General features: G+C 49.5%; 1 protein-coding gene across 1 annotated transcript; it reads right to left on the bottom strand.

The window, feature by feature from the left end:
• Positions 1-2,671: 2,671 nt before the first annotated feature.
• Positions 2,672-12,298, bottom strand: LOC123146078 (putative disease resistance protein RGA1). Its single transcript, XM_044565664.1, has 2 exons — positions 12,039-12,298; positions 2,672-5,537 (listed from the first exon to the last, which is right to left on the bottom strand). The coding sequence occupies exon 2, from the start codon at positions 5,519-5,521 to the stop codon at positions 2,990-2,992; it is 2,532 nt and encodes an 843-aa protein (XP_044421599.1). The 5' UTR covers positions 5,522-5,537; positions 12,039-12,298; the 3' UTR covers positions 2,672-2,989.
• Positions 12,299-16,907: the final 4,609 nt, after the last annotated feature.

Here is a 16,907-nt window from a genome sequence, read left to right as displayed (position 1 = left end):
GGATAACGCATCCGTCTGTGGACACGGATGCGGGAGGCGGTCATCTAAAGCTGCCCGCTATACCTGGGCATACCTCGGGCCGAATAACGCATCCGTCTGTAGACACGGATGCGGGAGGCGGTCATCTAAAGCTACCTGCTATACCTGGGCATACCACGGGCCGGATAATGCATCCGTCTGTGGGCACGAATGCGGGAGGCGGTCATCTAAAGCTACCCGCTATACCTGGGCATACCTCGGCCGGATAACGCATCCGTCTGTGGACACGAATGCGGGAGGCGATCATCTAAAGCTACCCGCTATACCTGGGCATACCTCGGGCCGGATAACGCATCCGTCTGTGGACACGGATGCGGGAGGCGGTCATCTAAAGCTACCCGCTATACCTGGGCATACCTCGGGCCGGATAACACATCCGTCTGTGGACACGGATGCGGGAGGCGGTCATCTAACGCTACCCGCTATACCTGGGCATACCTCGGGCCGGATAACGCATCCGTCTGTGGACACGGATGCGGGAGGCGGTCATCTAAAGCTACCCGCTATACCTGGGCATACCTCGGGCCGGATAATGCATCCGTCCACGGACACGGATAACGCATTCGCCCACAGACACAGATGCATGAGACGGTCATCCAAAGCTACCCGCATACATTTCAAGCCAGGTTTGAACGAACCAGACAAATTACATGCAAACCAGATGATTTTCATGCAAACCGGATGAAAATATTTACATTTCGAACATATTTTAACTAAACTATACCGGACATGGGTAAAGCTAGTCTAATGCCGGCCGAGGCGAATCTCCACTCCCACGACATGTCTTTCCTATGTCCCGCAACCCGCTCATCGGACTGCCGTGAGCCTGGAGGGATATGCTTCAGCGGGAGGGGAAGAATACCCTTCCTTCGCCCCCGCGAAGCACGAATCAGGGTTGATTTTTGGGCGGGGGAAGACGATCACCGTGGTCAACGCCCCTGCTCACCGGGCAAGTCACCGGCTGTGTAACCGGGCGACACGGTGGCGATTGCCTTTGTGGGAACCAAGCGCCGGTGGGCTCCCATGATCTACTTTTCCTCGTTGTCCGCGGACATGCCGGCCTCAGCGGACATCCCCACCTGCCTGACGTGTTGCCGCCATTGCTCGCAGCTGAGTTGCCAAGAGATGGCATTCGCCAGCTTGGACGGGCGAGGAGGGGCTGGCGATGGCGGTGGCGCCGGATCCAAAGGGTTTGTCGGCAAGCCAATCTGCATGGGGCTGGCTTGCTGAGCAGCCCAGGCCGCTGTAATGTCGGAGAACTCCTTCTTTCTACTTGCCGGAGGCCATGGTGGGTGTTATATAAGGAGGAGATGGAGAGCGAAGGTGTATAGCCTGGCACTTGACCGCTTTTATTTAGCGGGCAGATGCGAGGAGCTAGCGAGCGAGGTGTTTAATGCCGGTCGGCACATCAACGAATGTGTAGGTTCCTCGGCACACCCCCCGGAGTAGGTTCTTATACACATTTAACATTTTTCAAATTCTTGGTTAACATGCTTCGAATACAAGGTCAATATTTTTCTATACACATTTTTAAAATGCTTGATTAACATTTTTCGAATACAAGATTAAACATTTTTTAATACATGGTCAATATTTTTTTCTATACAAGGTTTTCGAATGCTTGATTAGAAAAATTCAAATACAAGTTTGACATTTCTTTTTACACATTTAACATTTTTCAAATGCTTGATTAACATTTTTCAAATACTTGTTTAATATGTTTCAAATGCTTGGTTTTTTAAATACATGATCAACTTTTTCACACATATTGTACTATCTGATATACATTTTCCGTATACATGATAAATATTTTTACATTTTTCAAATGCTTAGTTAACATTTTTTTAATGTTTTATGTTAAGTTTTTTTAAGTATAAACGAAAGTAAAAAATGAAAACAAAAAAAACATGAAAAAACCACACGCAAAAAACGTGGCCTTGGCCTCGCACGCGCCTGGCCGGCGCATTTGGGGAGGCGCCTGACGCGAGAGCACGCTAGATCTCAAGAATAGCGCTGCCTGTACGAACCAGCCTCCCAAGTCCAGTGCCTCGTTCCTTCCTTTCTTTTTCCTTTTTTTTTAGTTAGTTGGTATAGTTCGTTCCTTCAAAAATGTTTCTTTCCGGGGGCTCAAGAATATGAAAAGTAAGTATCTGTATGTATTCTTGCACAAAAATATCGGATGGATTTTCTATTAACTTAATCCAAATTTATGAATTTTGACTTCTTACAGATATTATAAGCACTATAACTGTCAAGTAGGGAGTATTACTTGGAGTTGCTTTTCTGCCACGCAGCACAATTAGGAGTTTCTAAAACAGATAAAATCACATGCGTGTGTGTGCTCTGTTTTGCTGCTCACATGGATGCCCCTTCTCCCCTGTTTTGGCTGCATAAGCGGCCACCGCCGCCCACTTCCAAGAAGCAAGAAGATTTCGGGCAATTCGCGGCCCAAAATCTCAAGTTCGGTATGGGGTTCTACAAGTGTAACTGAAACTGCATGGATTTTATGCAACAGAAATCCTGTAACGGAACCAACTCCAAATGTTGTAGTTCCTCGGACGCACTAGCACGATAAAGATCCGAGGAAATGAAGGATTGCAAAATATTTCGGTCACCAGTAGCGATGTCTATATGACGCTGAATTAACATAAATTACAAGCAGCAGGAAAAGCGGCATTATTCATAAACAGTACAGTTTCTTGCCCGAAAAGGGCAAGATCACGCGCAAAGAAAAATCATAATATGTATGGTACAGTACAAATACAGCGAAGAATCCAGGCCAAAGGCGTGCTCTCGGCTCTGAATAGCTCACTCCATGGACTTCTTCAACGAGGATCCATGATTTACTAGATTGGCACAAACTCATAACTGCGGTACATGTAGATGCAAACGAGTTAAAGAAACAATAGATGTCCGATGAGTTTAACGGATAAATAGGTACCCGAGGAACTCAATCAAGCGAAGAACGTTCTTCACCAGGTGAGCTTGCTTTTGACAGTGGAGTCCCATCGGTGTACACCTCGGGGATATGGCTTACAAAAGGGTAATCCTCTCCGGATTCGACCGCGCATCTTATGCTCAGCTCAGGGCAGCCGTTAATCACGGCTCTCTTAAGAAAACGGAAATCTTGGATGTAACTTGGCAGCCTCTCCAGGTTTCCACAACCGACAATCTCTATATATTGAAGAGAGGAAGAAGCAGACTTAAAGCTCTCTGGAAGGTGTGTCACCTTTGGAAGACGACCAAGCTGCAGGTTCTGAAGACTATATAGTCCTCCCGAGGCTTCCCCAGCTGGTACCATCAAATCTAACTCTTCACAGCCACTAATACTCAATGCAACAAGTGTAGAGAGTTGCCATATGCTGGAGGGGAGAGCGGTCGGCTTCGGACAATCAAAGATGAGTAGCTCTCGGAGGGCTCTCAAGCTGTCAAAACCCTCTTCCAATGATATCAGTTCATAGCAATAGCTCATTTTCAGAATTGCGAGAGAGGACCAACCACACAGCCTTAGATACTTCTGCTTTGATGTGAGGTTGAAGTATACAAGGCTAACAAGGTTGCGAGCTTCATTTGGGAACTCCTCTAACTGGTTGCAGCCATAGAGATGAAGCATTTCCAAATTCACCAGCTTACCTAAGGACTTCGGCAATAATCTGAGTTTGCCATTAAACTGTATAAGCAGGTACCTCAGGTGCTTCAAATCTCCAATGGAACTCGGCAGTACTTCAAAGTCAACTCCAAAAAATGTCACAGCACGGAGGAGTGTGAAACTTGAGAAAAGGTCATCAATGAAGGATTTGCTCACGGTACCAAAGCTTGATCTGATTGTAAATGTTCTTGTCTTATTTGCCTTCTTCAGTTCCTCAGGAAAATTGAGTCCTATGGAGAAGTTCTCACGGTCCCAAACTAGGTGCCTGACACTCTCAGAGACTGTTACCTTTTCAGAACTTACAATGGCATGCTCCTTTTGGGATACCAAGGTTGCAAGGTCATGAATAAGATCATGCATTTTACAGTAGAAAACCCTGTTATCAGAAAGGACGCACTGATCCTGGAATAAAGATCTCCCAAGTAGTTCTTTAAAATACTTCTCTCCAGTTTGTAGCTGAGTGCGTTTATTAGATGGACGAATCAATCCCAGAGCCATCCAAAACATAATCAAAATGTCCTGGTAAATTGTGTGGCCTTTTGGAAAAACTGTCAAGCAAGAAAAGCATGGTCGTAGATGAGGTGGAAGTGCATCATAACTCAATTTCAATGCTGGCAAGATATCATCTGTGTTCTGCTCCATATTCCACAAATTGTCCTCCAGAACATGTCGCCATTCTTCAATATCTCGACATCTTGACAATAGGGAACCCAGCGTCCTGGCTGCCAAAGGAACACCACAACACTTTTTCACAATGGACTCCCCAATACTTACTAACTGTTGGTCCATCATGTCCTCTTCCTCACCTCTGAATGCGTACTGGGTAAATATTTGCATGCACTTATCATCTGGCAGTTTTTCCACGTCATATGGCTCCATAGTCTTCACCATTGATGCAACATTTGAACTGCGTGTGGTAACTATAATGACACTTCCTCTTCCACCACTAGACAGCAGCCTTCTCAGCTCTTCCCAGTCTGCAAGTTTATCATTCCAGAGATCATCTAGCACTAGAAAATATCTTCTTTCCTTCAAAAGTTCACACAACTTCCTTTGCAGCATCTCTAGATTTAGCTTCATGTTGCTTTCACCTGTACCTGATTGTATTATATCATCCAAGATCTTTTTTAAATTAAACACATCAGATACACAAACCCATAATTTCATCTCAAAATTCTGGGTAACCTGAACATCATTGTAAATCCATTTTGCTAAAGCAGTTTTTCCAATTCCTCCTAAACCGACAATCGGAAGAACAGACAAGGGTTTTGAGTCTTTAGCTGTCAATATCTTTTCAATTATCTTCTTTTTGGCTTCAGCTCTTCCAATAATATCTGATTCGGTGATGAAAGAATGAGTTTCCCTGTTGCTGCTCCTGAACATCCGGCTGTCAATAATTGGTTGCTCATTTAAACCAAATTGCCCTCTGTCCTTTGCTATCTCATCAAGTTTTTTACGAACTTGTTCTATTTTGTGACTCAATTTGAATGGACCAGTAATGAGAAGGCTCATAGACTGAATGCGAGATAAACCCTTATGAACTTGTAGAATGAGAGCTTCGGTGGACGCATCGTCCAAAAGATCATCTATGTCATAGACCGCATCCTTCAAACAGTCCAGCCACTCGTGAAGGACATGAGAAGCTGACTCCCTGTCCTCAGCATCTCGAAGAACACCACAGATAAATTTCAATGAGTTTTCCAACTTGTGAAGCTCTTCCTGGGCGTTCCAGGCTGACTTGATCTCATTAACAGCCCAGTCAGTACCAAAGGATGCAGCCTTTCCAAGAACGGAGGTTGCAAGGCTTGATACCACTGACGCCACGGAGAACATCTTGTTCACGTGGATACTACAAGTACATAGTATGGTACTCAAATCAGTGTCCATATATGGTGAGTACATTTATCCTAGAAATGATTATAAACTCTACATGCATGCTTTGCTTACTCGCTAAAGGGCAAAATAGTAGTAATAACTTGTACTCAATATGTACACAAGCAAATAAACTACTGTAGCAATAAAAACTTGCATATAAATTATAAAGTAGACCAACGAAACCACTTTCCCCATGGATAAAGAAATGAAAACACAGGCTGCTGGGAAGGTGGATATAAAATTTAGCTGATCAGTCAAGTAATTAAGGAAACAAATTAGCAAGTGGATTTTGGATCCTAATCGATATAAACTAACTGTAGAAAGTAGTTTGTATTCCCCTCCACAAGGAACTGTAAGTTTTGGGGTTGGGTATGGTGGTAAAATTCTGGAAAAGGGGCGCCACGAAACTAAACAGCAAAGTGACTAGATTACACTCGTAACAGTACTCCCACGTCGCCCCCGCAGGCGGCCGGGAGGGCCACCCAACGGCCGCCGGTCTCTACCCCTCGTCCCATCTCCTCCCCTCGCCACCGCCCGGCAAAGCCTGGTTGGCGTCGGCGGCGGCGGGGCGTCCTCTCCCCTCGGCTGGCGGGGGCTGGCGCGGGCGGGCGTCCTCCGGCTGGTGGGAGTAAATTGCACAAAACCACCAGTTTGAAGGTTAGGTTTGCGAAAAACACTACAATACAATTTTTTTGCAGAAAACATCATGTCTACGGTAATCTTTTTGCAAATAACACTGATCGGCGGATTTGGCTCGTTTAAGCATGTTTATGACAGATGGGTCCCGCTTTCCGCTGACGTGGCATAACGGTTTGCTGAAAACAGTGTTAGCTGAGTTTAAATCAAAACACCCCCAACCTTTCTTTCCCGTGCCGCCCAGCCCCCCCAACCACGCCACCGTGGAGCTCAGCCTCCACCGCCGCGCCCCATGTCGGATCCGGCGACGTCCGCGCCCATTGCTCCAACGTTGCCGCACGCCACCTACATCTCTCACGCCTCGCACCCGCAGCCGAGCAGAGGACGCCGCCCGTCCCGCCCCCGGCCGAGGGGCGGCCTTCCGCCACGCGCCGAGGACGCCGTCGCCGTTGCCGCACCGAGGGGAAAGCAGAGGACGCCGCCCGTCCCGCCCCCTGCTGAGGAGCGCCCTTCCGCCACGCGCCGAGGACGCCGCGCGCGCACTCCAAGACGACTACATCGCCGGGGTCGCCTACCTCATCCAGGTCCCGCCGGTGCTCGCGGCCGTCGCTCGTGACAGAGGAGCAGGAATCCGAGATGCAGAGGGGGCTGCGGCTCGATTCTTGCTGGATCCGAAGCGGGAGCTGGTTAATTGCGACGAATTTCATGGAGCTCAGGGCCATGGCGATGGGCGGCGGCGGCGCTCCTGCAAGCTGCTCTGCTGGTTCGAGGGAGGGAGAGAGAGAAACTCGGGAGACTGCCGAGGTCGTGCCGCCACGCCTACGTCTGCCTAATGCCCGAGCCTGCCCGGAGCCTCCAGCCGCTCCAAGCGCCCGTGCTGCTCCCGACCTCGGCTTCCTCTGCAGAAAATCACGACGCGGTGAGCAGCTCACAGGGCAGCGGCGAGAACCAGCTCGATGGGTTGCGGTGAGGGGAGCAGCAGCACCACGGAGAAGCCGGGGAGGAGCAGCAGTTGGTGGCGACGGTGAGAATCGGCAACACCGGCGAGCAGCCGAGGGCACGACTTGCGCGTGCAGCTGCGCTCACCCTAGTCGTCGCGAGATCCACATCGGGCTCACATGTGGGGGGCTAATTGCGTTTTTGTTTTTCAATTCAGGGGTGTCTATGTAAATTCTAGGAACTAGTTTGTAAATTTAGAATAAAACCCATATGGCACGAAACGTTATGCCACGTAAGCAAAAAATGGACCCACCTGTCATAAACACGCTTAAACGAGCCAAATCCGCCGATCAGTGTTATTTGCAAAAAGATTACCGTAGACATGGTGTTTTCTGCAAAAGAAATGTATTGTAGTGTTTTTCGCAAAGCTAACCTTCAAACTGGTGGTTTTGTGCAATTTACTCCGCTGGGCGGCGGGGCGCGGCGGCACGACGAAGGGCGGCGGCGGCGAGGGCTCATGCGTGCCTCATTCCCGCGGTTGCGTTTGGATATGGCGTGGAGGGCTGCGCGAGGGCGCCTCTAGGGATTAGGGTGGCTGTAGTGACTCGATCTGGTTTGTCCATATCTAAGAGCATCTCTAGTCGCTGTGTCCCAGGGACGTTTTTCGTCCGGCTGGGGCTGCGCCGGCGTAAATTTTAGGTTTGGGGAGGAAATTTTTCCAGCCGTCTCCACCTCCAAGCATCTCTGCACCTCGACGAGGAGGACGCGTGGCGCGCAGCGAAGAAGAGACGGATGATGAGCATGGCCACGACGGAGGCGACGAGCAACAGGTTGACCACACGCCCCGCCCCCGCCTTGCCCGCACGCCCCGCCTCCCCACCTCTGCCCGGCCACGCGCGCGCCGAGGCCACCCCCGCCTTGCCCGCTCGCCTCGCCTCGCCAGCTCCGGCCAGCGCCCGCCCCGGCCTCGCCCGTCCCAGCCACGCACCGGCCACCGGCGAGGGCGCCGTGGAGTGCGCGGACGCCGACGTCGATGGTCCGAGCCGGCGCAGTGCCCGCGCTCGTGCTTGCCGTGGCAGCCGCACCCATGGCCGCGGCGAGGAGCCACTTCCGCTGACCACGCCCTCTGCTCCTTCTCGCTTCTACTGCGCCATGCTCGCCCCCACCGTTGCTGCCCCCTGCTGACGCCCCTGGCTGCCATCGCTGTCGTGCCCGCCTCCAGCCGCAGCTCTCCCCTGCTGCTCCCCCGTGCTGCCCGAGCCCGCTGCCGATCGGTGCTGTCGATCCTGAACCAGAGGCGGCAGAGCAGAGGAGGAGGAGACACAGCTTCACAGGCGGGGCGGGGCGGGGCGGAGGAGGAGGGGCGGCGAGGGAAGCGGAGCGGGGTGGAGGAGGCGGGGCGGGGCGGGGCTGGGAGGAAGGAAGGCGGGGTGGGCCAGCAGCGAGGAAAAGAAGCGCCGGCACGCCCAGCTGCCCCCGGGGGGGCTGGGTTCGGGGTGGGACTGGCGGCGTTGTTTTTCTTTACATCCGGCAAAAAGTGACGATTTGGGAGCGCGAGTGGGAGGATTTTTTGACGCCGGTGCTAAAAAAGTGGCCTGGGGGGCGTTCCCGGGGGCGTGGGTGGAGATGCTCTAACCGCAGGATCCTTGTGGGTCGCGGGGCTCCCCTCCGATTGTGCTTGCGGCCCCTGGATGGACTCCCCTTCGGTGACAGGTGTTGGCTCTGGCTGGGGTTCTCCCCTCCTTTGGGCTGGTCGGCGTGGGGTGGGAGCTCCTGGTGGTTTGCACCGGTCGTCGGTGTGGTCGCGGCACGGCGATTGGCGTCACGGGGTGCGGGATGATGATGGCTGCCTCCTTCTCATGGGTTTGGACCGACGGTGCGCGGGGCCGGGCGGACGCCGGAGGTGCAGGCCGCACGCGCAAATGGGAAGGTTCAGATTTAGGGTTCGTGCTCGGGCGTGCCAGGTCAGGGCCCGGGGTGGATCAGAGCAAGTGCTTCGAGTAGGAGAGATTTGGCTTGGCCAGGGATGTGCTCGCGGGTCTCCTCGCAGGTATGATGCTCGATGGTGGTGGTCGTTTTACCATTGCGTTGGTGCATGGATCGGCGCCAGTGACCACTGACATGGCGCCGTGTGAGCTCACCTGGCCAAGGGCTAGGGCTGGCTCGTCGGCGACCGTCGACAGTCTCGGAGTCGTGTCCCTACCAGTCCACCGGGATTGGCTAGGAACGCAGGTGTTGGTGCCTCCTACGGTGGAGGCGCCGACCCAGACTCGGGGACCGATGTCGGGCTAGGAATACATGGTGTGTCGTCGCTCTTCCTATCGTGGTTGAGTGCGTTGTGATGTGAGCAGCGCACACTATCTCGCGACAGGGATGCTGGGGCTGCGGCCCCGGATGATGGTTGGCATGGTTGCTCTTGGGCGGGCGTTATTGCGGTGGTGGTGGCTCCCCTCCTGGGTTGTGTGGGCAACGGGAGGTGTTGCGACGGGTAGCTTAGATGTGCCCTCTCTCTCGGAGGGTGGCATCCTGATCTGGAATTGGGGACTCGGCAGCGGCGACACTCTGCGGCGTTCTCCCTCTTGGGGGCGTTGTCGTGGAGCTTAGGTGCGCTATGTCGTACCGTGGGGTGTGCTTGGTTCTTCCGGTGCTCTTTGCTGTGGTAGCATAGTCGCGTGCGTTCTGTGTCTGCCGGTTAATTATCTCAGGATTAACTTCGTAAAAGGGTTATCTTATCATCTTATATCGTTCGGTCGTGTATTTTTTAGGTGTTGTTTTATATATAAAACAGGACGAAAGCATGTTTCAAGAGAGTAGAGAAGTGCCCAGGGCAGCAGCCAGCAAAGCGTGAACGGAGGTAGCGCGCAGCGAGGCAGGCGAGAGCCGTGTTGGTCCCATGCATGATGCATCCATCTGCTTGGGCAACCATGATCGGTTTCGCAGTGACTCTAGCGGCCGGGCCGACGCAGGGGGCTCATATGGCGACGGAGGGCTGAGGGAGCAGGCTCGACCATGTGGAGTTGGGGGAGTAGCGGCCTCAGGGCGCACGTCGGCCACCAAGCCGGAGTGGGCGTGATCTGCGGCGGCGCGACGTCGACCCCCTCCATCTCGAAGGGGTTCCTCTCTTGATCCGCGGCGGTAAGCTGGAACGCAAGACCTACGGGCAGTTCTCTACGGACTTGGTATGCTTAACCCTCCCCTTTAAATCTCAACTCAAACACTAATATAGTGATCATTCTGAGAAACTTTCACATAATTTGGCCAAACAGATATAGAAATACCTTGAAGTTACAATTTCAGACAATTTTTGGTCAAATGTCACATAAAGTTTCACACAATACACGGTATTTTTAATTTTTTTTCTGGACACTTTCTTTTTTTTTGACAAAATTTGCCCAAAAAGGGTTAAAATTGTAATTTCAGAGTATTTTCAAATATGGTCGGCCCAATGTGTGAAACTTTCCCATAATGATTACTATCTTAGTGTTGATTTTACATAATATTTTCAAAACAATTTGGACATTTTCAATTTTTTTACATAGTTTGACCAAAAGTGGGTTAAGTGATTGCGCTGACATGGATACTAACTAGGATGCTGACTGGCCGGTCAACGGGACAAAACCGGGTCTACTCAGCGAAAACCCGTTTTAGGAGAGAGAGGATTGGTTCTTAGCCGGTTTTGATAATCCAGGGTTGATTCTTAAACAGGTTTCAGAGTTCAGAGTTGACTCTTAGACAAATGGAAGAGTTTGGGGTTGTAATATGGATTTCTCTCTAAATAATATTAAAATTAGACCATGTTCCCTATAGGTGTACTTATTTTGCTAAAAGTAATCTTATATTTGAATGATATATAAGCAGCAATGTATGAACGAATTAAATGGGATAAAAATGTTTATTTGTTGGGAGAAAATAGGACAAAAAATGCCAGCATGTGTAATGAGAAAACAAACCTAGGACTCCCTACATTTGTGGCTCGAGGACATAGAATAGGTGCAAATGAGCAGTTTTTACTCCGGATATTTATTTATTTATGAAGATAGTATTACAACAATTGTTTTCAAACAACCATCATTTGTAATTCTACACAAGCATGTTCATACGAAAAATAATGATCCAACATTGTGTAGTAGAAGCGCTATTGTGAAAATGGTTATATATAAAACCAATATACATCCAATTTGTGTTATTTTGTCTTGAACTTTTAACTCCAACAATTTTGTAAAAAAAAAAGTCATTTGTATGGATTATCCTTTTATTGCGGGGATGTATGGATTATTCTGCTAGTTTATGTATAAACTAGACCAACCAAGTCACTTTCATCGCGGAGAAAGAATTGGAAACGTGATGAGACCACAGTCAGTGGACTACTAAATGGACCGTTTAAAAGATACTTTTTCTGTTTCAAAATATTTGAAGTTTACCTTTGCCAAGTTTGACCGAATTTATAAAAAATACTACTCCCTCCGTCCCGTAATATAAGACGTTTTTTGATACTAATGTAGTGTCAAAAAACGTCTTATATTATGGGACGGAGGGAGTAATATTCATAGTATGGAAATATACTTTATGACGGATCTAATGATATTATTTTGATGATGTTGATCATGTAGATGTTGATATATTTATATATATTTATCTATGTCTTGCAAAAAAAAATCTATGAACTTGGTCAAACTTAAAAAGTTTGACTTAGGACAAATCTAAATCTTCAAGTATTTCGAAATGGATGGAGTACTAGCAGATACTCCCCCCTTCCGGAATTACTTGTCGCAAAAAAATGATAAAAATGAATGTATCCAAAACTAAAATACATCTAGATACATCAATTTCTCCAACAAGTAATTATGGACGAAAGAAGTATAAAATTTGAAGAAAAAAATAAACTCGAGTGAACCCTGACCTGATGGAGTGGATCGGGATGACGTGCGTAGTGCAGTGACTCGGGACGGCGCTCTAGGAGACAGCCAGCGTGGAGGAACGCCGGTTGCTGTGTCAGTGCGGCGCTCCTGCTGAGAGCCGTACTACGTCTAGCCACCGCCGGCGGTGGTGGAGATCGCAGGTGCCTCAGTCGTCACACACTGTTTGACATACGAGAACATGCACCTCAGCTGTTGCAAATGGTTAGCCGCCCAAGATGGATCGGTTCTCGCATATACTCCTATATCATATATGTGTGGTAGTGTGCCACAGTGCCAATCATAGTTTGCGATGGTGGCAAACTGGGACTCGACACGCAGGCAAGCAACATTAACTCGATCGTACGTTTGTTAGTTAGCTCTAAATTCAGCCAGCCGATTCTACCGGCTCATAAATCGGCGCTGTCTACCGGTACCACAGCAGTATAATGGTACCCAACCACTTGAAATCAGGAAGAAAAGGAAAGGGGGGCCAGTCCAGCAAATCGCGGCTCGATTTACCATTTTTTTGGGGTGGGGCGGCTAAGAGCATCTTTAGCAGAGCCCGTAAAAAGCCGTGACCCGTAAAATAACCATTAAAATGCGGGTTGGCACGGAAAATCCTGTCTGAACATACCCCGTAAACGCGTCTGAGCTGTAAATATTTTTGAGGGGCGCGGCAAAATCTCAACCCCAACCCGCGAACACGCAGGTTTCCGCCTCGCCCCTACGGTGCCTCGTATCCCAGGAAAGCGGTTGGCGGGAGGGACATTTCAGCCCGCACCCTTTCCCCACCTCCTTCCGCCGCCGCCCGCCATTGGTTCCGCCCGTCTGCCGCCGCCGATTCCAGCCAAATCTGCGGGCGGAATCGCGCCACGGGGGTGCCCCCACCCTCTTCCACCGATACCCTCCCCCCCCCGATCCGGCGACACGAGCCGCCCGTAGTCGTCGTCGCCGCCCGGGATCGCCCGCCCCCGAACCGGCGGAGAGCCACCGCCCTCGAGCAGCTGGTGAGTGTTTACTTGTGCTTGTGCCGAGCGGTATGCATAATTTGTTGACGTGGCGTGCGTTTTTTGTTCATGTAGATGGAATTGAGGCCGTGCGAGAAGTTTTTGCTCGACGATTCGTCCGATTCGGACAACTCGGATGTTGAGACGCTGCTTGCAAACTATCGGCAGCAGACGTTGGTGATGACCCTTGCTGTGAAGGAGCGCGAAGATGAGAACCGAAAGAGGCGGCGAGGATCGATCGTCGGCAATGTGGGTAGCCGTGTCAAACTTGCTAGAGACCCTAACCGCATTACAGCTTTTCTTCAGACATACAAGGAGATTGAAAATGCAAACACCCACTTTCAGCTTCAGGAGGATCTCATTGAGCACCATTGACAAAGGGCTGGACAGTAACAAAACTCATTTTTTATTCATTTTCATTAAATTCATTGTGATTTGTATTCGGGGCAGGTTTTATATTGAATTATTTAGTTTGCTTCGGTGATATGAATAATTATTTGTAATGTGGATGATAGTTGTATTGTGGTGTGGTATTGATATTTTTTCTCCCTAATTATTTGTAATGTGGATGATTGTTGTATTGTGGTGTGCTATTGATATTTGCGGACCGGCGGGAGCGGCGCAAGAGCAGACCCAGCAAAGATGACCCGTAAAAGAGCATATTCCGTGAATATCCTTTTATCCGGGTCCGTTTTGCGGGGTCTGACTCTGCGGACGCCCGCGCCGGCCCGCAAAGCCGTTTTTCCGCGAACTGCAAACGCGTTTTGCGGGTCGGCGTTATACGGGGTCTGCTAGAGATGCTCTAAGGGCGTCTCCAAATTTGCTCCGGTATCGCGGGAGCCGTCCGCATACGTTTCAACCACTGATTGAAATAACCGGATGAAATTCATGCAAACACGACGATTTTTTACAAACCGAACGAAATTCATTACATTTTGAACAACTTTTAACTAAAACTATACCGGACTAAGGCAGAACTAGTCTAAGGCCGGCGCCGGCGGATATTCATTCTCATGACACGGATACCGTTGACTAGTCTACAGCCGGCCGTGAGGGATCTCCGTTGTCTTCCGCATGTCCGGCAGCCCCCTCATCGTACTGCCGTGAGCCTCGGAGATATATGCTTCAACGCAAAGGGTGGCTCGCTTCCCCATGTTCGGCACACTGCTCATCAGAGTGGAACTGCTGGGCTGTCCTTCAGCCGGAGGGAAAGGGGACGACGGTGGCCTGCGACCGGGCATGACACCGGCTGTGTACGCCAACCTCGACTCGGTGGTGGCCTTCATGGGACCCAAGCGGCAGTAAGATTTTTGTTGCTAAGAATGGGTCCTTTCTAGAGAAGGAGTTTCTCTCGAACGAAGTGAATGGGAGGAAAGTAGAACTTGATGAGTTAAGTGTGCCTTCACTCGAATTGGACAGTAGATCATCAAAGAAAACCGTTCCCGTGATGCCTATTCCAACTAGAGAAGAAGCTAATGATAATGATCATGCAACTTCGGATCAAGTTACTACTGAACCTCGAAGGTCGACCAGAACACGTACCGCACCAGAGTGGTACGGTAACCCTGTCCTGGAAGTTATGTTGTTAGACAACGGTGAACCTTCAAACTATGAAGAAGCTATGATGAGCCCAGATTCCGAAAAATGGCTTGAGGCCATGAAATCTGAGATAGGATCCATGTATGAGAATAAAGTATGGACTTTGGTGGACTTGTCCGATGACAGGCAAGCCATAGAGAATAAATGGATCTTCAAGAAGAGGACTGACCCTGATGATAATGTTACTGTCTACAAAGCTCGACTTGTCGCAAAGGGTTTTCGACAAGTTCAAGGAGTTCACTATGATGAGACTTTCTCACCCGAAGCGATGCTTAAGTCTGTTCGAATCATGTTAGTAATTGACGCATTTTATGATATGAAATCTGGCAAAGGATGTCAAAACTGCATTCCTTAATGGACATCTGAAAGAAGAGTTGTATATGATGCAACCAGAAGGTTTTGTCAATCCTAAAGGTGCTAACAAAGTGTGCAAGCTCCAGTGATCCATCTATGGACTGGTGCAGGCATCTCGGAGTTGGAATATACGCTTTGATGAGGTGATCAAAGCATATGGTTTTATACAGACTTACGGTGAAGTCTGTATTTACAAGAAAGTGAGTGAGAGCTCTGTAACATTTCTGATATTATATGTGGGTGACATATTGTTAATTGGAAATGATGTAGAATTTCTGCATAGCATAAAAGGATACTTGAATAAGAATTTTTCAATGAAAGATCTCGATGAAGTTGCTTATATATTGGGCATCAAGATCTATAGAGATAGATCAAGATGCTTAATAGGACTTTCACAAAGCACATACCTTGACAAAGTTTTGAAGAAGTTCAAAACAGATCAGTCAAAGAAAGGGTTTTTGCCTATGTTACAAGGTGTGAAATTGAGTCAGACTCAATGCCCGACCACTATAGAAGATAGAGAGAAAATGAAAGCCATTCCCTATGCCTCAGCCATAGGTTCTATCATGTATGATATGCTGTGTATCAGACCTGATGTGTGACATGCCATAAGTTTTGCAGGGAGGTACCAAAGTAATCCAGGAGTGGATCACTGGATAGCGGTCAAGAACATCCTGAAGTACCTGAAAAGGACGAAGGATATGTTTCTCATTTATGGAGGTGACGAAGAGCTCGTCGTAAACGGTTACGTCGATGCTAGCTTCGACACAGATCCAGATGACTCTAAGTCACAGACCGGATACGTATTTATATTGAATGGTGGAGCTGTCAGTTGGTGCAGTTCCAAGCAGAGCGTCGTGGCAGGATCAACGTGTGAAGCGGGGTACATAGCTGCTTTGGAAGCAACACATGAAGGAGTCTGAATGAAGGAGTCCATATCCGATCTAGGTGTAATAACTAGTGCATCGGGTCCAATGACAATAGTTTGTGAAAACACTGGAGCAATTGCCTTGGCGAAGGAATCCAGGTTTCACAAGAGAACAAAACACATCAAGAGACACTTCAACCCCATTCGTGAAAAGGTCAAGGATGGAGACATAGAAATTTGTAAAGTACATACTGTAACGCCCCGGATTCGATGCACCAGGTGTCTTCCAGTTATTCGTCATTGTTGCCATGTCATTTGCTTGCGTGTTGCATTTCGCCATGTCATCATTTGCATTTCATCTGCATGTTTTTCAAAACTTACATCCGTTCGGGTTCCCCCGGTTCTCTCCGTTGTCCGTTCTGAGCCCAACCACACCCGCACGCGCCCGCGGCACCTCCGAAATATTATTTTATTAGTGGCATAAAAATGTTCTCAGAATGGGTCGAAACTTAGCGTGCGGTCTTATTATAGTGTAGACAGAGCGCCTGTCAAGTTTCGTCGCATTCGGAGCTCGTTTGATAGCCCTACCGTTAAACTTATAGCGGCATCGTAGCCGGTCAAACGTCGGATGTTTTCGGTCTCCGGAAACAGTTGCCGGGCTGCACTCCTTCCCTCTCATCTCAGCCCAAGCCTATCTCTCACAGCCCAACTAGCCCCCTCCGCTCCGGACCGTCAGATCGATATCCGAGGGTCCGTATAGGCCTAAAAATCCCAACCCTAACCCCTCCTTCTATAAATAGCAGCCCCCCTTGCCATTTTTGTCACCCTAACCTTCCTCCTTGATTTTCGTGCCTCCCCAATCATCAGCCGCCACATCCTCCCACCTTCTCCTCCGAATCCGGCGCGCCCCAAGCCCCCTCCGCCACTTGGCGCTGCCCTATAGGCCAGCCGCCACCCGAGCCGCCGTCTGCAGCCTCCCAGGAGGCGCCACGCGTCCCCAGTGCGCCCCTGCCCGCTCCCCGCCGCCGCAGGCCCGCCCAGGC

The sequence above is a fragment of the Triticum aestivum genome, chromosome 6D, assembly GCF_018294505.1.
Source record: "Triticum aestivum cultivar Chinese Spring chromosome 6D, IWGSC CS RefSeq v2.1, whole genome shotgun sequence".
NCBI classification, from domain to species: domain Eukaryota; kingdom Viridiplantae; phylum Streptophyta; class Magnoliopsida; order Poales; family Poaceae; genus Triticum; species Triticum aestivum.
The sequence above is the reverse complement of the archived record's forward strand: the minus strand, read 5'-3'. Positions and strand labels throughout refer to the sequence as shown.

Bases quoted from the DNA above. Each gene is read 5' to 3' on its own strand.
- LOC123146078 (XM_044565664.1), bottom strand. From the start codon at position 5,521: ATGTTCTCCGTGGCGTCAGTGGTATCAAGCCTTGCAACCTCCGTTCTT.